The 14,547-nt window shown below is 34.2% G+C and overlaps 2 protein-coding genes across 10 annotated transcripts; one reads left to right on the top strand and one right to left on the bottom strand.

The window, feature by feature from the left end:
• On the top strand, positions 1 to 3,722 carry LOC139189320 (uncharacterized). Of its 4 annotated transcripts, none has more exons than XM_070808086.1 (5): positions 44 to 268; positions 480 to 557; positions 1,432 to 1,484; positions 1,602 to 1,654; positions 1,756 to 1,838. In XM_070808086.1, the coding sequence occupies exons 1-5, from the start codon at positions 173 to 175 to the stop codon at positions 1,821 to 1,823; spliced, it is 348 nt and encodes a 115-aa protein (XP_070664187.1). In that variant the 5' UTR covers positions 44 to 172; the 3' UTR covers positions 1,824 to 1,838. The 4 variants fall into 4 exon arrangements, 2 of the variants coding, with proteins under 2 accessions (XP_070664187.1, XP_070664188.1); XM_070808087.1 differs by having other exon boundaries at positions 45 to 268; positions 1,772 to 1,827; XR_011573106.1 differs by lacking the exons at positions 1,432 to 1,484; positions 1,602 to 1,654; positions 1,756 to 1,838 and adding an exon at positions 3,498 to 3,722 and having other exon boundaries at positions 1 to 268.
• Positions 3,723 to 5,433: 1,711 nt separating this feature from the next.
• On the bottom strand, positions 5,434 to 10,898 carry LOC103409397 (alcohol dehydrogenase 1-like). 6 transcript variants are annotated; one of them, XM_070808872.1, is made up of 6 exons: positions 10,737 to 10,898; positions 9,404 to 9,540; positions 9,123 to 9,168; positions 8,803 to 9,000; positions 8,496 to 8,578; positions 5,434 to 5,679 (listed from the first exon to the last, which is right to left on the bottom strand). In XM_070808872.1, exons 1-6 carry the CDS (start codon positions 10,810 to 10,812, stop codon positions 5,662 to 5,664), a joined length of 558 nt encoding a protein of 185 aa, XP_070664973.1. In that variant the 5' UTR covers positions 10,813 to 10,898; the 3' UTR covers positions 5,434 to 5,661. The 6 variants fall into 6 exon arrangements, with proteins under 6 accessions (XP_070664973.1, XP_028943623.1, XP_070664975.1 ...); XM_029087790.2 differs by lacking the exon at positions 5,434 to 5,679 and adding an exon at positions 8,215 to 8,405; XM_070808874.1 differs by lacking the exons at positions 5,434 to 5,679; positions 10,737 to 10,898 and adding exons at positions 8,215 to 8,405; positions 10,055 to 10,325.
• Between the last annotated feature and the right edge of the window lie 3,649 nt (positions 10,899 to 14,547).

Here is a 14,547-nt window from a genome sequence, read left to right on the forward strand (position 1 = left end):
AAAACTTAGGTAGTTAAAAACTTCCAACATATCTACAATCCTGCCCTACGTTCTGACCAGCTGCCAAAAATGCAAAACCACTAATTCAAACCATAACTTCCATTTCGATGTTCTGTTTCGCAAAACACAAGGGTCCTTTCAAATGCCAACTTGAGCGTTGATCACTCGCTCCATGGAGTCATCTTGGGGAGCCATTCACTACTTGAGCTCAGGCAAAGGCAAAATCCTCAGCGAGGAGGAGCGCGCCGCCGAGAATGTCTACATCCAGGTACGCAACCCCAAGCTCTCTCTACTCTCTTTTAATTTTTAATTTTTTTTAACTTTGTTCTATAATACTAATTTTTCAATCAGATTTGAATCTGTGTTTATGTTATTATTATGTTTTGTCCGATCAAAAATGATATTTTGAATTTATTGAATTTCTGTAATCGAATCAACTTGTTCTGTTTTTTTTTTTTTAATTTATTTAATTTGTGAAGAGAAAGGAGAGGGGGATATTGGAAAAGCAGAAGGCTGAGAAGGAAAAGGCCGAGAAAGCGAAAGAAAACGCTGATAAGGTACGGATTAATTCTTTATTGAGGATATGTGTGTTTCTGTGTCTGTGTGTGGATTTTGCACTGTCCCGAATGAGACTGGCACAAATTTACAGAGATCTGTGATTTCTTGCGGTGTCTGCGTAATTACGAGATAGTTGAAAACTGTTGTTGATGTATGTCGTAGTGAACTGTGCATTTTAGTAAGCAAGAACCAAGGAAGAAAATATCGGTAATATCGGAAATATCGATAGTCCGAAAACACGGAAATATCGATGGAAATATCGGTAAAATATCGATATCGATAAAAATTACATGGAAACCACGGAAATTGTAAGAAAAACTTGGAAATTTTTAATGAAACTTTGTAGGATGTTTATTTAGTCAATTATCTATTAGTTTATCACAAAAAATTGGAAGGAAATGCATTGCATGATGGATTTAACTGATTTAAGTTGATTATATAGCGAGCTGGCAAACATTGTGAGTATAGAAAATATGTAGTAATTAATGAAAGAAGTTTAAACACACCATAATCATTTATATATAATTAATTAGTACAATATTTGGAGGTTTTATTTAGGATATTAAAAAAAAAAGGGAAGTGAATAAAATGATGAAGAATAATGTGCCGAATTTGATACTTTAAATTTCTTACACATAAGAATAAGACTAAACTTTAATTTGGATGCCGATTATGTTTTTTCAAGTTTATATAAAGTAAAAGAATTGAATTTTGGAAGCCAGGAGTGTGTCAATTGAATTTTGGCTGGCGTGCAAGGTATCAATCTCTTCGTCTCGTCGAGTAGTACAACTTTCCTTTTTGTTTCACTCAATTTCGTTGAGTATTGAAAAAGTTATACTCATTTGAATCTTACCCAAATTCCGGCGACCTCAGTGGCTTTCGAGGCAATTTCCGGCCAAACCACAACGATTCAGACGTCGTGTAAGGTACCATTCTCTTCGTCTCTTCGAGGGCTACAACTTTCCTTTTTGTTTCACTCAATGTCGTTGCGTATTGAAAAAGTTATACTCATTTGAATCTTACCCAATTTCCGGCGACCTCAGTGGCTTTCGAGGAAATTTCCGGCCAAAACACGGCGAGTTGGGCGGCGTGCAAGGTATCAATCTCTTCGTCTCGTCGAGTAGTACAACTTTCCTTTTTGTTTCACTCAATTTTGTTGAGTATTAAAAAAGTTATACTCATTTGAATCTTACCCAGTTTCCGCCGATCTCAGTGACTTTCGAGGCATTTTCCGGCCAAACCACGACGATTTAGACGTCTTGTGAGGTACCATTCTCTTCGTCTCTTCGAGGGCTACAACTTTTGTTTTTGTCTTCCTTGATTTCGTTGAGTTTTGACAACGTTATGGCCGTTTAAAGTGGGTGTAAAATTTCGGCCAAAATTCTGATTTTCTCTCCCATTGGGGGAGTCCCACATCGCCCATGTGAGGGCAGTGAGCAAGCAATTTTGCCTATAAAATCCACATTCCCCCAGCTGAGAAAATCCTAGCTTGATTGGCCTTTGGGCTATGATCAAGTGAAGTATATGTTGAGTTTTCTCAACATATTTAAGTATTTTTTAGTATTATGTTGCGATATTATCAATATTTATCGAAAATATTGAAAATATTGCGATATTATCGATAATATTGTGATATTTGGATGAAAATTATTTGGATAGTTAAAAAAATTTTGGATTTTCAAAAAAATGATAATATCGGTGATATTTCGCCGATATTATCGATATTTAAATCCTTGGCAAGAACACACACACATATAAAAATGACATTTGGAAAGCGTTCAATTGCAGAAAGTGAGGCGTAGCTTCGCGATGTTTGATCACTCGAGTTAGCGTTATAATATAATGTACTCAGAAATTACTGGAGGAAAGGACACGGTATTGAGTAAAGAGTAAATTGTACAAATGGTCCCTCAACTTTAATCAAATTGGAGCAATGGTCCCTCAACTAAAAATTCATTACCATTGGTCCCTCAACTTATCAAAATGTGTAGCTATAGTCCTTTTCATCAATTTTGTCAAAATATTGTCAAAATAAGCTATGTTGGAATAACCATTTATATAATTAGGGTCCCTTAACTCATCAAAGTGTATAATTATGGTTCTTTTCGTCAACTATGTCAAAAAATTTGTCAAAACGAGTTATATTGGAAGGACTATTGTTACAATTGGGTTAAAGTTAAAGGACCATTTCTCCACTTGAATTAAAGTTCAGGGACCAATGGTAATGGATTTTTAGTTGAGGGACCATAGCTGCACGTTTTGATAAGTTGAGGGACCAAAGGTAATGGATTTTTAGTTGAGGGACCATTGCTCCAATTTGATTAAAGTTGAGGGACCATTTGTACAATTTACTCTTGAGTAAATGTATGCATGTAATATCATTTACTATTACTTTTATGTATGAGCCATGCTATAATGAGGTTTCTCTAGTATATGTCTGTATATGAGATAAAACTGTTATGTATGAGCTCATATAAAACTTTTTTTACTCATGCATCTTCTTTAAACTTTTCATGAATATGGAGCATTTAAAATCTGCCTTGATGATGTCTTGTTCTCCTGTTCTTGTTTTCGGAGAAGCTTTTGTTTTAATTCTTGCATTGAATCTGCAGTGATGAAATCTTGGAACGAGTCTGTTATGTTTTCTTGTCCTTGACTCCCTTTACAATTTGTGAAGATGATAGTGTATCTGTTGGATTGATTGTGTATCGCCTAATGTTAAAAGTCTGTGTAATGTAATTGAAGTTTCTACTTCCCCATTCCAACTGAAGGATATCTTCTAATTCATATATATTGCTTCAACCAGATACTTGTGCTAGTGATGAGTTTTGACTGGTTTTTTCTAATTTTACTCAGTTATTACTTCATTCTTCCTATAGTATGACTGGATTTCATTCATTATTTCAATTCCACATAAAACGGTCGTTTCTCTTTTGCAGAAGACTGATGGGACACATTAAAAGCTGAAATGGTGATGGCACTTTGGCAGTCTTGAAAAACTTTTCCTTTGGAAGTAATCATGAATAATAACAGTGTACATAACTTTTGTGAGAATCGGTCTGCATAGAGTATCGGTGTTCTTCGTGGCATCTTTTCTTAAACATCAATAGGATAACTTGGTTTTTGTATGATCTTCCTGTCTTTTATGTGATTGTTTTTACTCAGTTCCATTGAGTCTGTTGAGTGTGTCATTTTCTGCTCGTATCATGTTCGTGGCTTACTTTGATTCATAAAGTTCCACATTTATGATGAAACTTATATATGTTATGCTGCGGGCAACGGAAATAGGATCTCATTCAAAATTCAGCTTGCATCGCATACTGTTTCTTAGTGATTTGTTTGTTTGCTTTTGGTTGATTTGCTTATTTTCTGCTGGAATGAATATTGACGAATTGCCTATTTGTTTCGTATGTAATAAAACGTTTTAAGTCTGCTAAGTTTTGGATAGTTTTTAACTAAACGTGGTTGATCCTTATGAATTTTATGTATTACTGGTGCTATGGTTGTATTAGATTTACATATCCTGTGTTTGGGGTTTTTGTGTTGACAGTAGGAGTGGGTTTCTGTGAAATGATTAAACTTGGGAAACAATTTTCGCACCCTCGTATCCGTCTGCACACGAGTATTATCATTATTTCTTAAACTGAACACTGGTACTATCAGTATTTCTTAAAATGAATACGGACTATTTCGTAAACTAAACATTGACTATTTCGTAAACTGAATCGACTATTTCTTAAACTGAACAGACTATTTCTTAAACTGAACACTAGTACTATCACTATTTCTTAAATTAAATACTGATTATTTCTTAAATTGAACACTGACTATTTCTATAACTGAACATGAGTATTATCATTATTTCTTAAACTGAACATTTGTACTATCATTATTTCTTAAATTGAATACTGACTATTTCGTAAACTGAACATTGATTATTTCGTAAATTGAATCGACTATTTCTTAAGCTGAACTGACTATTTCTTAAACTGAACATTGACTATTTTTTAAACAGAACACCCACTATTTCTAGAATTGAACACGTGTATTATCATTATTTCTTAAATTGAACACTGTTACTATCACTAGTTATAATTGAACACTGACCATTTCTAGAACTGAACACTGGTACTATAACTATTTCTTAAACTGAACACTAGTACTATCACTATTTCTTAAATTAAACACTGACTATTTCTATAACTAAACACGAGTATTATCATTATTTCTTAAACTGAACACTGGTACTATAACTATTTCTTAAACTGAATACTGACTATTTCATAAACTGAACATTGATTATTTCATAAACTGTACCGACTATTTCTTAAATTGAACACTGACTATTTCTTAAACTGAAGTAGTCAATGTTCAGTTAAGAAATAGTGATAGTACTAGTGTTCCGTTTGAGAAATAATCAGTGTTTAGTTTACGAAACAGTGATAGTACTAGTGTTCCGTTTAATAAATAATCAGTGTTTAGTTTACGAAACAGTGATAATACTAGTGTTCCGTTTAAGAAATAGTTAGTGTTTAATTTACGAAACAGTGATAGTACTAGTGTTCGTTTGATAAATAGTCAATATTTAGTTTCCGAAACAGTGATAGTACTAGTGTTCCGTTTAAGAAATAGTCAGTGTTTAGTTTACGAAACAGTGATAGTACTAGTGTTCCGTTTAATAAATAGTTTACGAAACAGTGATAGTGCTAGTGTTCCGTTTAAGAAATAGTCAGTGTTTAGTTTACGAAACAATGATAGTGCTAGTGTTCTGTTTAAGAAATAATCAGTGTTTAGCTTTAGAGCCTGCAACAATTTTATTTCCCTGCAAAATTTTCAACGGTATACGATTAACCCTCTATGATTTAGTCTACCAAATTAATATATGATAGTGCTGCTCATTGAACTTATATATGCATATTTACATTATATCATGTTTTTCTCCTCGATGTCTACCAAATTAATGGCTTAAGTGGACTTCTTCAATGAAGGCAGCAATAGCCTCTTCATTCTTTTCCTCCATGTCTGCCAAATCAATCTTAATAGGTTCCCAACATCTAGCAACATTCATTAGGCTCCATGTGAATGTCTTTGTTCTTTGTCCAATTATATACCCCTTGAAGGCTACATTATAAAATTAGATATCCAATTATTTTACAGGATATTGATAGAATTGAACACTGATTATTTCTTGAATTGAATACAAGTATTATCACTATTTCGTAAACTTAACACTAACTATTTCTTAAACAGAAAACGGGCACTATCACTATTTCTTAAACTGAACACGGGCACTATCGCTCTTTCTTAAACTGGTTACATTGTGTGCATAACACATAAGAATGTAAAATGTGAAAGTTAAATCAAATAATAAATTGTAAGTAGTAGATTACTCTAATGAATAAGACAATTTCTCTTGAACTCACTGAGTGGTTGGTTCAAATATTTCATTTCTTCTTTAGCGTAATTTCTTGTAAATTATAATGATGAAAATTTATAATTAACCAAGTTCTTTAACATAGTCGATCGATCTCTATTCGCTCTAAATGAAATGGGTTAAATCTCACTGTCTCAAATGGACATACATACGTAGGTACACACATAGCAGCAGTCAGTCCACACACACACAAAAACTACAAAAACAAATATTAATTCCTACCATAATCTCAATTTACAAATTTAGTTAGCAAGCTTAATGTAGAAACTCAGCAAGTGTAGGACTAAACAAGCTTGTCCATGGACCCCAACCGAGTCTTTGCATTCTTAAGCAGCAGAGTCAATGATTCCACATTAGAGTAATCTACTACTTGTGCAGCAGAGTCAATGATGAAGATTTATGTAATCACCATCATTATTAAGCATTGGTGATTTGGATAATAAAGGCAAATGTAATGGGCAATGTGGTATTGAAACGTATTGAGACACATTTGGCAGCATCTTTCATTTCACTTTAGTGTAGAAAGATTGACTAGTCACCAAAGGCTCTTAGAGACTCCCAGTCACTGAAGAACTCTCCTTCTTTGCATGTTTTGTTGCAGAAGATAAAAGAAATTTAAAAAATATGGGGATCAATCGTTTTCTTCGATCCAATCTCAGAACCCAGGTATCAAATCTTAAATCCCAAACACCCATTTGGTTTTTTTTGGATTACATTGACTATTTCATAAAATGAACATTGACAATTTCGTAAACTGAACCGATTATTTCTTAAACTAAACCGACTATTTCTTAAATTGATCGCCTAGGCTCTAGGCGGCTGGCCACCGTCTCGATTAATGCTAAGGGCGCCTAGACCTACTGAGGCACCGCCTAGGCGCCCGCCTAGACCGCCTGGACCCGCCTAAACACTCGCCTAGGTCGCAACTCACTTAGACAGAAAATAGATAACTTTCATTTTGCATTTTGTTTTTTTCTAATAAATTGTAAGAGACTTGTTACATACTTAAATGAACACACAGTATATCCTTATTTCACATGTTTTCATTATGTTTCAATACTTCATAATATATATGCATTCTATTTTGTAGTTTATGACGAAATTATATATATTTCAAGTATAAGCAAACACTTATTTACATGAAATATGTTTGATTTACTTAAATCCGCCTAGTCCGCCTAGGCCCCCGCCTAGGCACTAGGCCCCAGCCTGCCGCCCAACTAGCGTCTAGCGACTTTTAGAACCTTGTTGATCGATAAAACAATGGTCATGGAGATGATTAATGGTTCAGTTTGCTTTGGTAAAAAAGTGTGGTTCAGTTTGATAAATAGTTCAGTTTGTTTTGGTAAAAAAGTGTGGTTTAGTTTGATAAATAGTTCAGTTTGATAAATAGTTCAGTTTGCTTTGGTAAAAAAGTGTGGTTTTCTAGTTCACTTTGATAAATAGTTCAATTTGCTTTGGTAAAAAACTGTGGTTTTCTAGTTCACTTTGATAAATAGTTCAGTTTGATAAATAGTTCAATTTGCTTTGGTAAAAAAGTGTGGTTTAGTTTGATAAATAGTTCAATTTGCTTTGGTAAAAGAGTGTGGTTTTCTAGTTTACTTTGATAAATAGTTCAGTTTGCTTTAGTAAAAAAGTGTGGTTTTCTAATTCAGTTTGATAAATAGTTCAGTTTGTTTTGGTAACAAATAGTGGTTTCTAGTTCACTTTGATAAATATTTCAGTTTGCTTTGGTAAAAAAGTATAGTTTAATTTGATAAATAGTTCAGTTTGATAAATAGTTCAGTTTGCTTTGGTAAAAAAATGTGGCTCAGTTTGATAAATAGTTCAATTTCTTTTGGTAAAAAAGTGTGGTTTAGTTTGATAAATAGTTCAGTTTGCTTTGGTAAAAAAGTGTGGTTTTCTAGTTTATTTTGATAAATAGTTCAGTTTGCTTTGGTGAAAAAAGTGTGGTTTAGTTTAATAAATAGTTCAGTTTGCTTTGGTAAAAAAGTGTGGTTTTCTAGTTCAGTTTGATAAATAGTTCAGTTTGCTTTAGTAAAAAAATGTGGTTTGGTTTGATAAATAGTTCACTTTGATAAATAGTTCACTTTGCTTTGGTAAAAAAGTGTGGTTTAGTTTGATAAATAGTTCAGTTTGCTTTGGTAAAAAATTGTGGTTTTCTAGTTCAGTTTGATAAATAGTTCAGTTTGATAAATAATTCACTTTGATAAATAGTTCAGTTTGATAAATAGTTCACTTTGCTTTGGTAAAAAAATGTGGTTTAGTTTGATAAATAGTTCAGTTTGATAAACCTAATGTATAAATTGTGACGCAATTCACTAAGACTCCCTGCAAACAAGAACAATCACCCTCCCATCCATCCTCCCTCCTATATCCTTGAACAGCCCGAAACCCTTGCACCTTCAGCAGCCTAAAATGTAACAAGATGAACAAGAAAATCCTTACACTACTCCAAACTATCCAAAAGAGCCATAACAGAGGAGCAATAAGAATGACTTACAGCAAGACCAACAGCTCCCAATCCAAAGATGGCAATAGATGAACCCTTTTTTGGTTTTGCAACATTCACAGTGGCGCCAAAACCTTCAAATACACCAACAGAAACAATAATTGATTACTCCAGAAAGAAAAGTTGGAAAATCCCTAATTTCTGATTCCAACTTTTTCACTGTCAAAATGGGAGAAATCTTTCGAACTTGTGCATATTCCGCAACTAAGAACACAAACTTTGTCAAGGGGAGCAGCCGGGTTGATCTTAGCAACGGAACCAACATGACAAACAGTGTATTCACTGAAGGTAGAAGTACCTAAAAAGTGATAAATTGGTTTTCCATCCTTGGAGAACCTGGACTGGCCATCATTGATCATGGTACCCCTATCAGTATTGATCCTCAACAGATCACACATGTTGCTTTCCTTCGACTTACAGTGCACGCACTCCTTGCACTCCCCAGTGAACACAGGGAGGACGTGGTCACCCAGCTGGAGTTCAGTTACGCCCTCGCCTACGCTTTCCAAATGTTAAGCAAACAAAATTTAGAAAAGTAAACAAACCGCGTAAAATGGAAGCAAATACTAAGTTAATTACAAATTATGTAGCTTTAATATTCAGAGATGTGTACATAACCTCCAGCTTCATGACCGAAAATGCGAGGAAACAGCGGTTGTTGTCCCTGGCACACAACATATATGTTTCAATTCCAACAGCTGACATTCTAAGCACGAAAATGCCTTGTATAGGATTTATCATCACATTAGACTTAGCACTCAAAATCATGCTTAACTTCACTAATCAATTGCAAGTTATGGACTAAGTACTATAAACATATGAAGAATCATGCTTAATGATGTAGTTATCGATACGCAGATATTAAAGTAGAAAATGGCATTCAAAGTTGAAGTTTTTACTTTGGCTTCCCAGACGTAGACATCGGTGTGGCAAAGAGAGGTGAAGAGGATCTTCAAGCGAACTTCATGTTTCTGCGGTGGTGCCACCTCCACTTCCTCAATTGACAGTGGCTTCCCCGCTTCCCATGCCATCGCGGCTGCAACCGAAAAATCCCAATGCGATTAGCAACAAATACATCAATAAAATCAGTATTTTTACCACAATTACCGTCAACAATATCAAGATTGACAAAATGTAATGAAATCTACAATTTATGGAAAAATAGAGACAAAAATTCATTACAGCAGAATATTCAGTCCGCTGCCAAGTTAATTTCTTTTTAATCAATTTCGAAATTTTCGAAACTAAAATTTAACTTCTCATGAAATCCACGAAAACCAAATCCTCATCCTCATCATTACCAATTATAAACAATATTTAAAACAAAATAGAAAAATAAACAGCAGTAGGATCATGTAAACAATATTTAAAACAAAATAGATCATTGGCTTCATAGAAATCTCAAGCGTTCGAGAACTAATGATGTATGCAAAAGAAATTAAACTGCAAAGATTCAAAATCGTTAATTGAAAACAGGAATGAAACAGCAACATGCAAATTTTTGAAAACAAAAACCAGATCGAAAGAGAAAGGTAACGTGTTATACTGACAGGGGAACTCGAGCTCCAGAGAATCGATGCTGAGAAGGTCGCCCGCGCTTATCCGATTCGATCGATTCGATTGATTTGAAAAATTGTGGAACTCAAATTGAATTGAAAACAAAAATACATATTGGGTGGAGAGATCGAGAGAGAGGGAGAGAGATTCGATCGATTCGATTGAAAAATGGAGGAATTGGAATTGAACTTGGAAATAAAAGGATTCAGATGTGTTCTTCTTTCACTTCCTTCACTTCTCTTTCTCTCTTAGATGTGTCAGGAAGAAATGGGGGAGACAGACCACAGCAGAGCAGAGAGACCCATAAAGGAAGAGAGATTAAACGGAGAAATGCTTTGCCGTCAGGGGAAAAATCGGACACTCACTGTTTGGGCCATTTTATTTGGATTGATTTAGTGTTGGGCTTTGTCCTAACCATTAAATAAACTTACAACATGGTTTTTGGTTAAAACTCAAAGTTTCCAAGCCATTTTGGTTAGTTTTCCTAAATAATAAACCCCCGAAACAAACTATGCAATGCTCAAATCAGAAATCCAACAATGGCTATGGAGTAAGAGCACGAAAACCCACAACAACCGATAAATTTACACCAAAATTTCAGTCTCCCTCTCTGGAATTTACCCTTAAAAAAATCCATAAATCAACAAAATAAATAAGAAAGACTGGAGATCTTACCCTGGAGTGAGAAGATCGCGGAGAGAGAATAATGGAGAAGAATGGAGAAGAATGGAGAAATTGGAGGCAGGGACATGGAGGGAGTCTGGAGGAGCAGGGGACGAGAGAGAGAAGAGGGGAATGAAAAATATAAAAGGTGTGGCTGCCACTACTAGTGGCTAGGGTTTTGCTGATTTCTAATTCCACAAAAGACTATAGATTTCAATCTTTATAAATTGTTTAGTCATACAATCACAACAAAACAAAACCTGTGGCCAAGTTGGTTTCAGTGAAACATTTCAAGCTGGAGTGCATGGATTCGAACCCTCATGCCTCCAGGATTTGGGTTCGATTTTTTTCCGGTTAGGTTTGGAACCCACCCTATTAGGAAGAACCAGTTGTTTGATTTTGTTCGTGGACGCAGAGAAATTGGAGTTGATGCCAAGCAAATCTATAGCTAGGTTTAAATACTAAAGGGCCCCTCTTTATTTTTTCGGTAACTCTTATTTATGCCATAAAGCATTAAGGGAAAATTAGAATCCCCATCACTTTTATAATCCTCTTTAGATTAAACATTGGTTATAATACAAAATTTGATTAGGACACCTAAACAATAGTCATGTCAACATTTTTATATTTATTTAGATTACAAATCATTATTGTGTTTTTTTAATTTAATATATTAATTATTAAATTCCATGTATATCCTTTTATGTAGATATATTTCTGTACGTGCCTATTCTTTAGGAAGCCGGTTCTCCCACGTTTTTTTAATTCAATCCCATCTATGAAAGTCTCTTACTCAGGTTTTTTTTTTTTTCAAAATCAAAGCCTCCGAACAGAGAACCACATTTCTTAGTTGGCCTACTACATATATTGATACTAGCCCAATGGCGTCGTCCATTTCTAGCTTTTAGTCTAATTTCTTTGTATAATCTCGTTTTGATAGGAGCTAATGACCAATGAGTATAACTTTGCCCCTATGCAATTAACTTTACGTACCAAACGCCTTGAAAGATCTAATTTAATATTATATCATGAACCAAACGATCATTATGAGTCAGTGTAACATTAAGTAACGTACCAAACTCCTAGTACATTACAAACACAATGTATAACGTTTTTTTAGACAAATACGTTTCAAAAAAAAAAATTATGTACCAAATGCCTGAAATGATCTAATTTAATATTATATCATGAACCAAACGATCATTATGAGTCAGTGTAACATTAAGTAACGTACCAAACTCCTGTTACATTACAAACACACTGTATAGTGTTTTTCCAGACAAATAAGTTTCAAAAATTATTGAAACTTTACGTACCAAATGCCTAGAATGATCTAATTTAATATTATATCATGAATCAAACTATCATTATGAGTCAGTGTAACATTAAGTAACGTATCAAACTCTTGGTAAATTACAAACACACATTGTATAACGTTTTTCCAAACAAATAAGTTTCAAAAATAAAAAAACTTTACGTACCAAACGCCTTAAATGATCTAATTTAACATTCTATCATGAACCAAACGATCAATATAAGTATGTGTAACATTAAGTAACGTACCAAACTCTTGGTACATTACAAACACACACTGATAATGTTTTTCCAGACAAATACGTTTCAAAAATAAAAACTTTACGTACCAAACGATCAATATGAGTCAACTTAACATTAAATGACATACCAAACTCTTGGTACATTACAAAGTTGCAGTCCAATAATGTACCAAATTAAAAATGTTAACTGGTACATTACAAAGTCGCAGTCCAATATGAGTCAGCATAACATTAATAATGTACTAATCATAGCCTTGCTCAGGACCCTCAACTTCTTATACTAGCTACGTACGTTGCGGTGTAACTCCTAACAAGTTGGATGGATCTGAGATCCAACCGAAGCTCCATATGGGATTCTTAATTCAATTAATACTAAAACCATAATTAATAATTAGGCTAATACACAACATGCATCGACCCTAACGTGTGAATCATATTTTTTAACTCGATAACAGCTTCAGCTATACCTAGATTAATTAAGTTTTCATCTTTTATTTTTCTTCGTTTAATCAAATCCTTCGACTTCAAAAGACAATCAAAATCAATGCACCCAACTGATAATTGAATAAAAATCAGTAACTGGAACTTGAATACCAACGTCGACCTAGGTACGAAAAGAAGGCTTTTGAAATTTATGGTACGTTCATAGGAAGGAAGTGTCGTTGGAAAATAAAATTCACTAGAAAAATAACATTATTAATATCCTTAAATTCAAATCCTTCTGATATTCAACAAGTATTCTACTCGGATTAAAACTCTGAGACATAGTTAGCAAGAATCTAGGAAACTTGCGTGCATTTTGGGGTGAAGAAACTGGATACGGCAAAGAGATATGTTAAAGGCTATGGCAAAATATGTAATTTAGGTACGTTACAATGGGTTAATTAAAATACACATGGCACCAAAATTGTAGGAGAATGTTTAATCAAATTGTCAAATTGAATAGATGTTTAATCTAAGAAGCCTAAAAATGAGGGGTCTATATCAAAACGCCCCAAGCATGGGGAATTAGGGTTTACTACATTTTCGCTCCATAAAGGTATAATTTTTAAATTTAAATTCCATAGCATATCTTGGAACGAGGATACTCTTCGGATTCTCTTTGTGAGAATTCTGAAAATTCATGAATCATATCCGTTCATCATACATCGTTTGGTTAGAAATCATTTTAAATTGGGTTTTTATCATAAATGGTTCCTGAAATTGACCTATCCCATCAAGATGGTCCCTGAAATTGAAAATCAATCAATGTAGTCCCTGAAATTTACCACCAAACATCAATGTCATCCTTGCCGTTTAATTTTGTCAATTTTTCTGTTAATATGCTAACTTGGCATACATGTAAGCTCCCCATCCAATGATATGATGCCATGTGGATTTAACAAAAGAAAGTTTAAAAAGTTTTTTAAAATTCATTAAAAAATGGGCCAAGAAGAATGAACCTAGCTGCATTTCCCCACCCCCTATGCGATCTCCGCCATCCCCAACCCTAAGCAGCTGTCTCCATTTTTGCACTTTGAAAGCATTTGTGTCACTTCTTACTTTGTCATCTTTGTAAGGAGATGAAGGTTCCAGATGATGACAAGTGTCAAGAAGTTAAGTAATAAGTTGTTAGGGCTGTTGAAAACAGTTAGCAGAATATACTTAGTGTGTAAGACAAAATGTAATGACTATATATATACTTGTATTGCTACTGTAAGATTCATTCAATACAATTGAGATATAATTCAGTAACAGTTTCCTTCTCTTCGAAGTTTTCCTCTTCTCTCTATATGCTTTCTCTCTCTGAAAACACCATTGCAGAAGCTTCATCTTCTGCATCTTTACATGGTATCTTCGCTGGTTGAGGATTCACTTCTTCGATCCTGCGATCTGTTCTGCTTCCGCGCCCTCTCTCTGACGTTTGGTATATGTTTTTCCTTCTCTGACTTGATGCTGCCAGTTTCTACTTTTGTGAAATTGCGATCTGTGATTTGCTTCTGTTGATTGCTCGCCATGTGTTTGAAGAAATGTCTGACTAAAAACATTCTCTCTCTGCTCTGAAATTATGTGTTCCTTATCTCTTGATTTTGATCTCTGCTGCTGTAAATTCCCGATTGTGAAGTTTGAAACCCTAATTTTCAAAGATTTTCAAGAAATTCCTCCATTCTTTGAAATTGCGATAGAAATATGGTGACTTCTACTCAGTTGCAAATTGTGCAATCTCCGATTACGAATCTCATTCCAAATGTGAATATATCCGTGACTGTGAAGTTAGATGATACGAA

Source organism: Malus domestica, chromosome 11, assembly GCF_042453785.1.
Source record: "Malus domestica chromosome 11, GDT2T_hap1".
Classification (NCBI taxonomy): domain Eukaryota; kingdom Viridiplantae; phylum Streptophyta; class Magnoliopsida; order Rosales; family Rosaceae; genus Malus; species Malus domestica.

Bases quoted from the DNA above. Each gene is read 5' to 3' on its own strand.
- LOC103409397 (XM_070808870.1), bottom strand. From the start codon at position 10,812: ATGTCCCTGCCTCCAATTTCTCCATTCTTCTCCATTCTTCTCCATTAT. The intron at 9,541-10,736 runs GTAAGATCTCCA...TTTCGGTTGCAG, and splicing joins CGCGATCTTCTCACTCCAGG to CCGCGATGGCATGGGAAGCG. The intron at 9,001-9,122 runs GTTATGTACACA...TGGAAAGCGTAG, and splicing joins TTTCGGTCATGAAGCTGGAG to GCGAGGGCGTAACTGAACTC.
- LOC139189320 (XM_070808086.1), top strand. From the start codon at position 173: ATGGAGTCATCTTGGGGAGCCATTCACTACTTGAGCTCAGGCAAAGGC. The intron at 269-479 runs GTACGCAACCCC...TAATTTGTGAAG, and splicing joins CCGAGAATGTCTACATCCAG to AGAAAGGAGAGGGGGATATT. The intron at 558-1,431 runs GTACGGATTAAT...CGGCGACCTCAG, and splicing joins CGAAAGAAAACGCTGATAAG to TGGCTTTCGAGGCAATTTCC.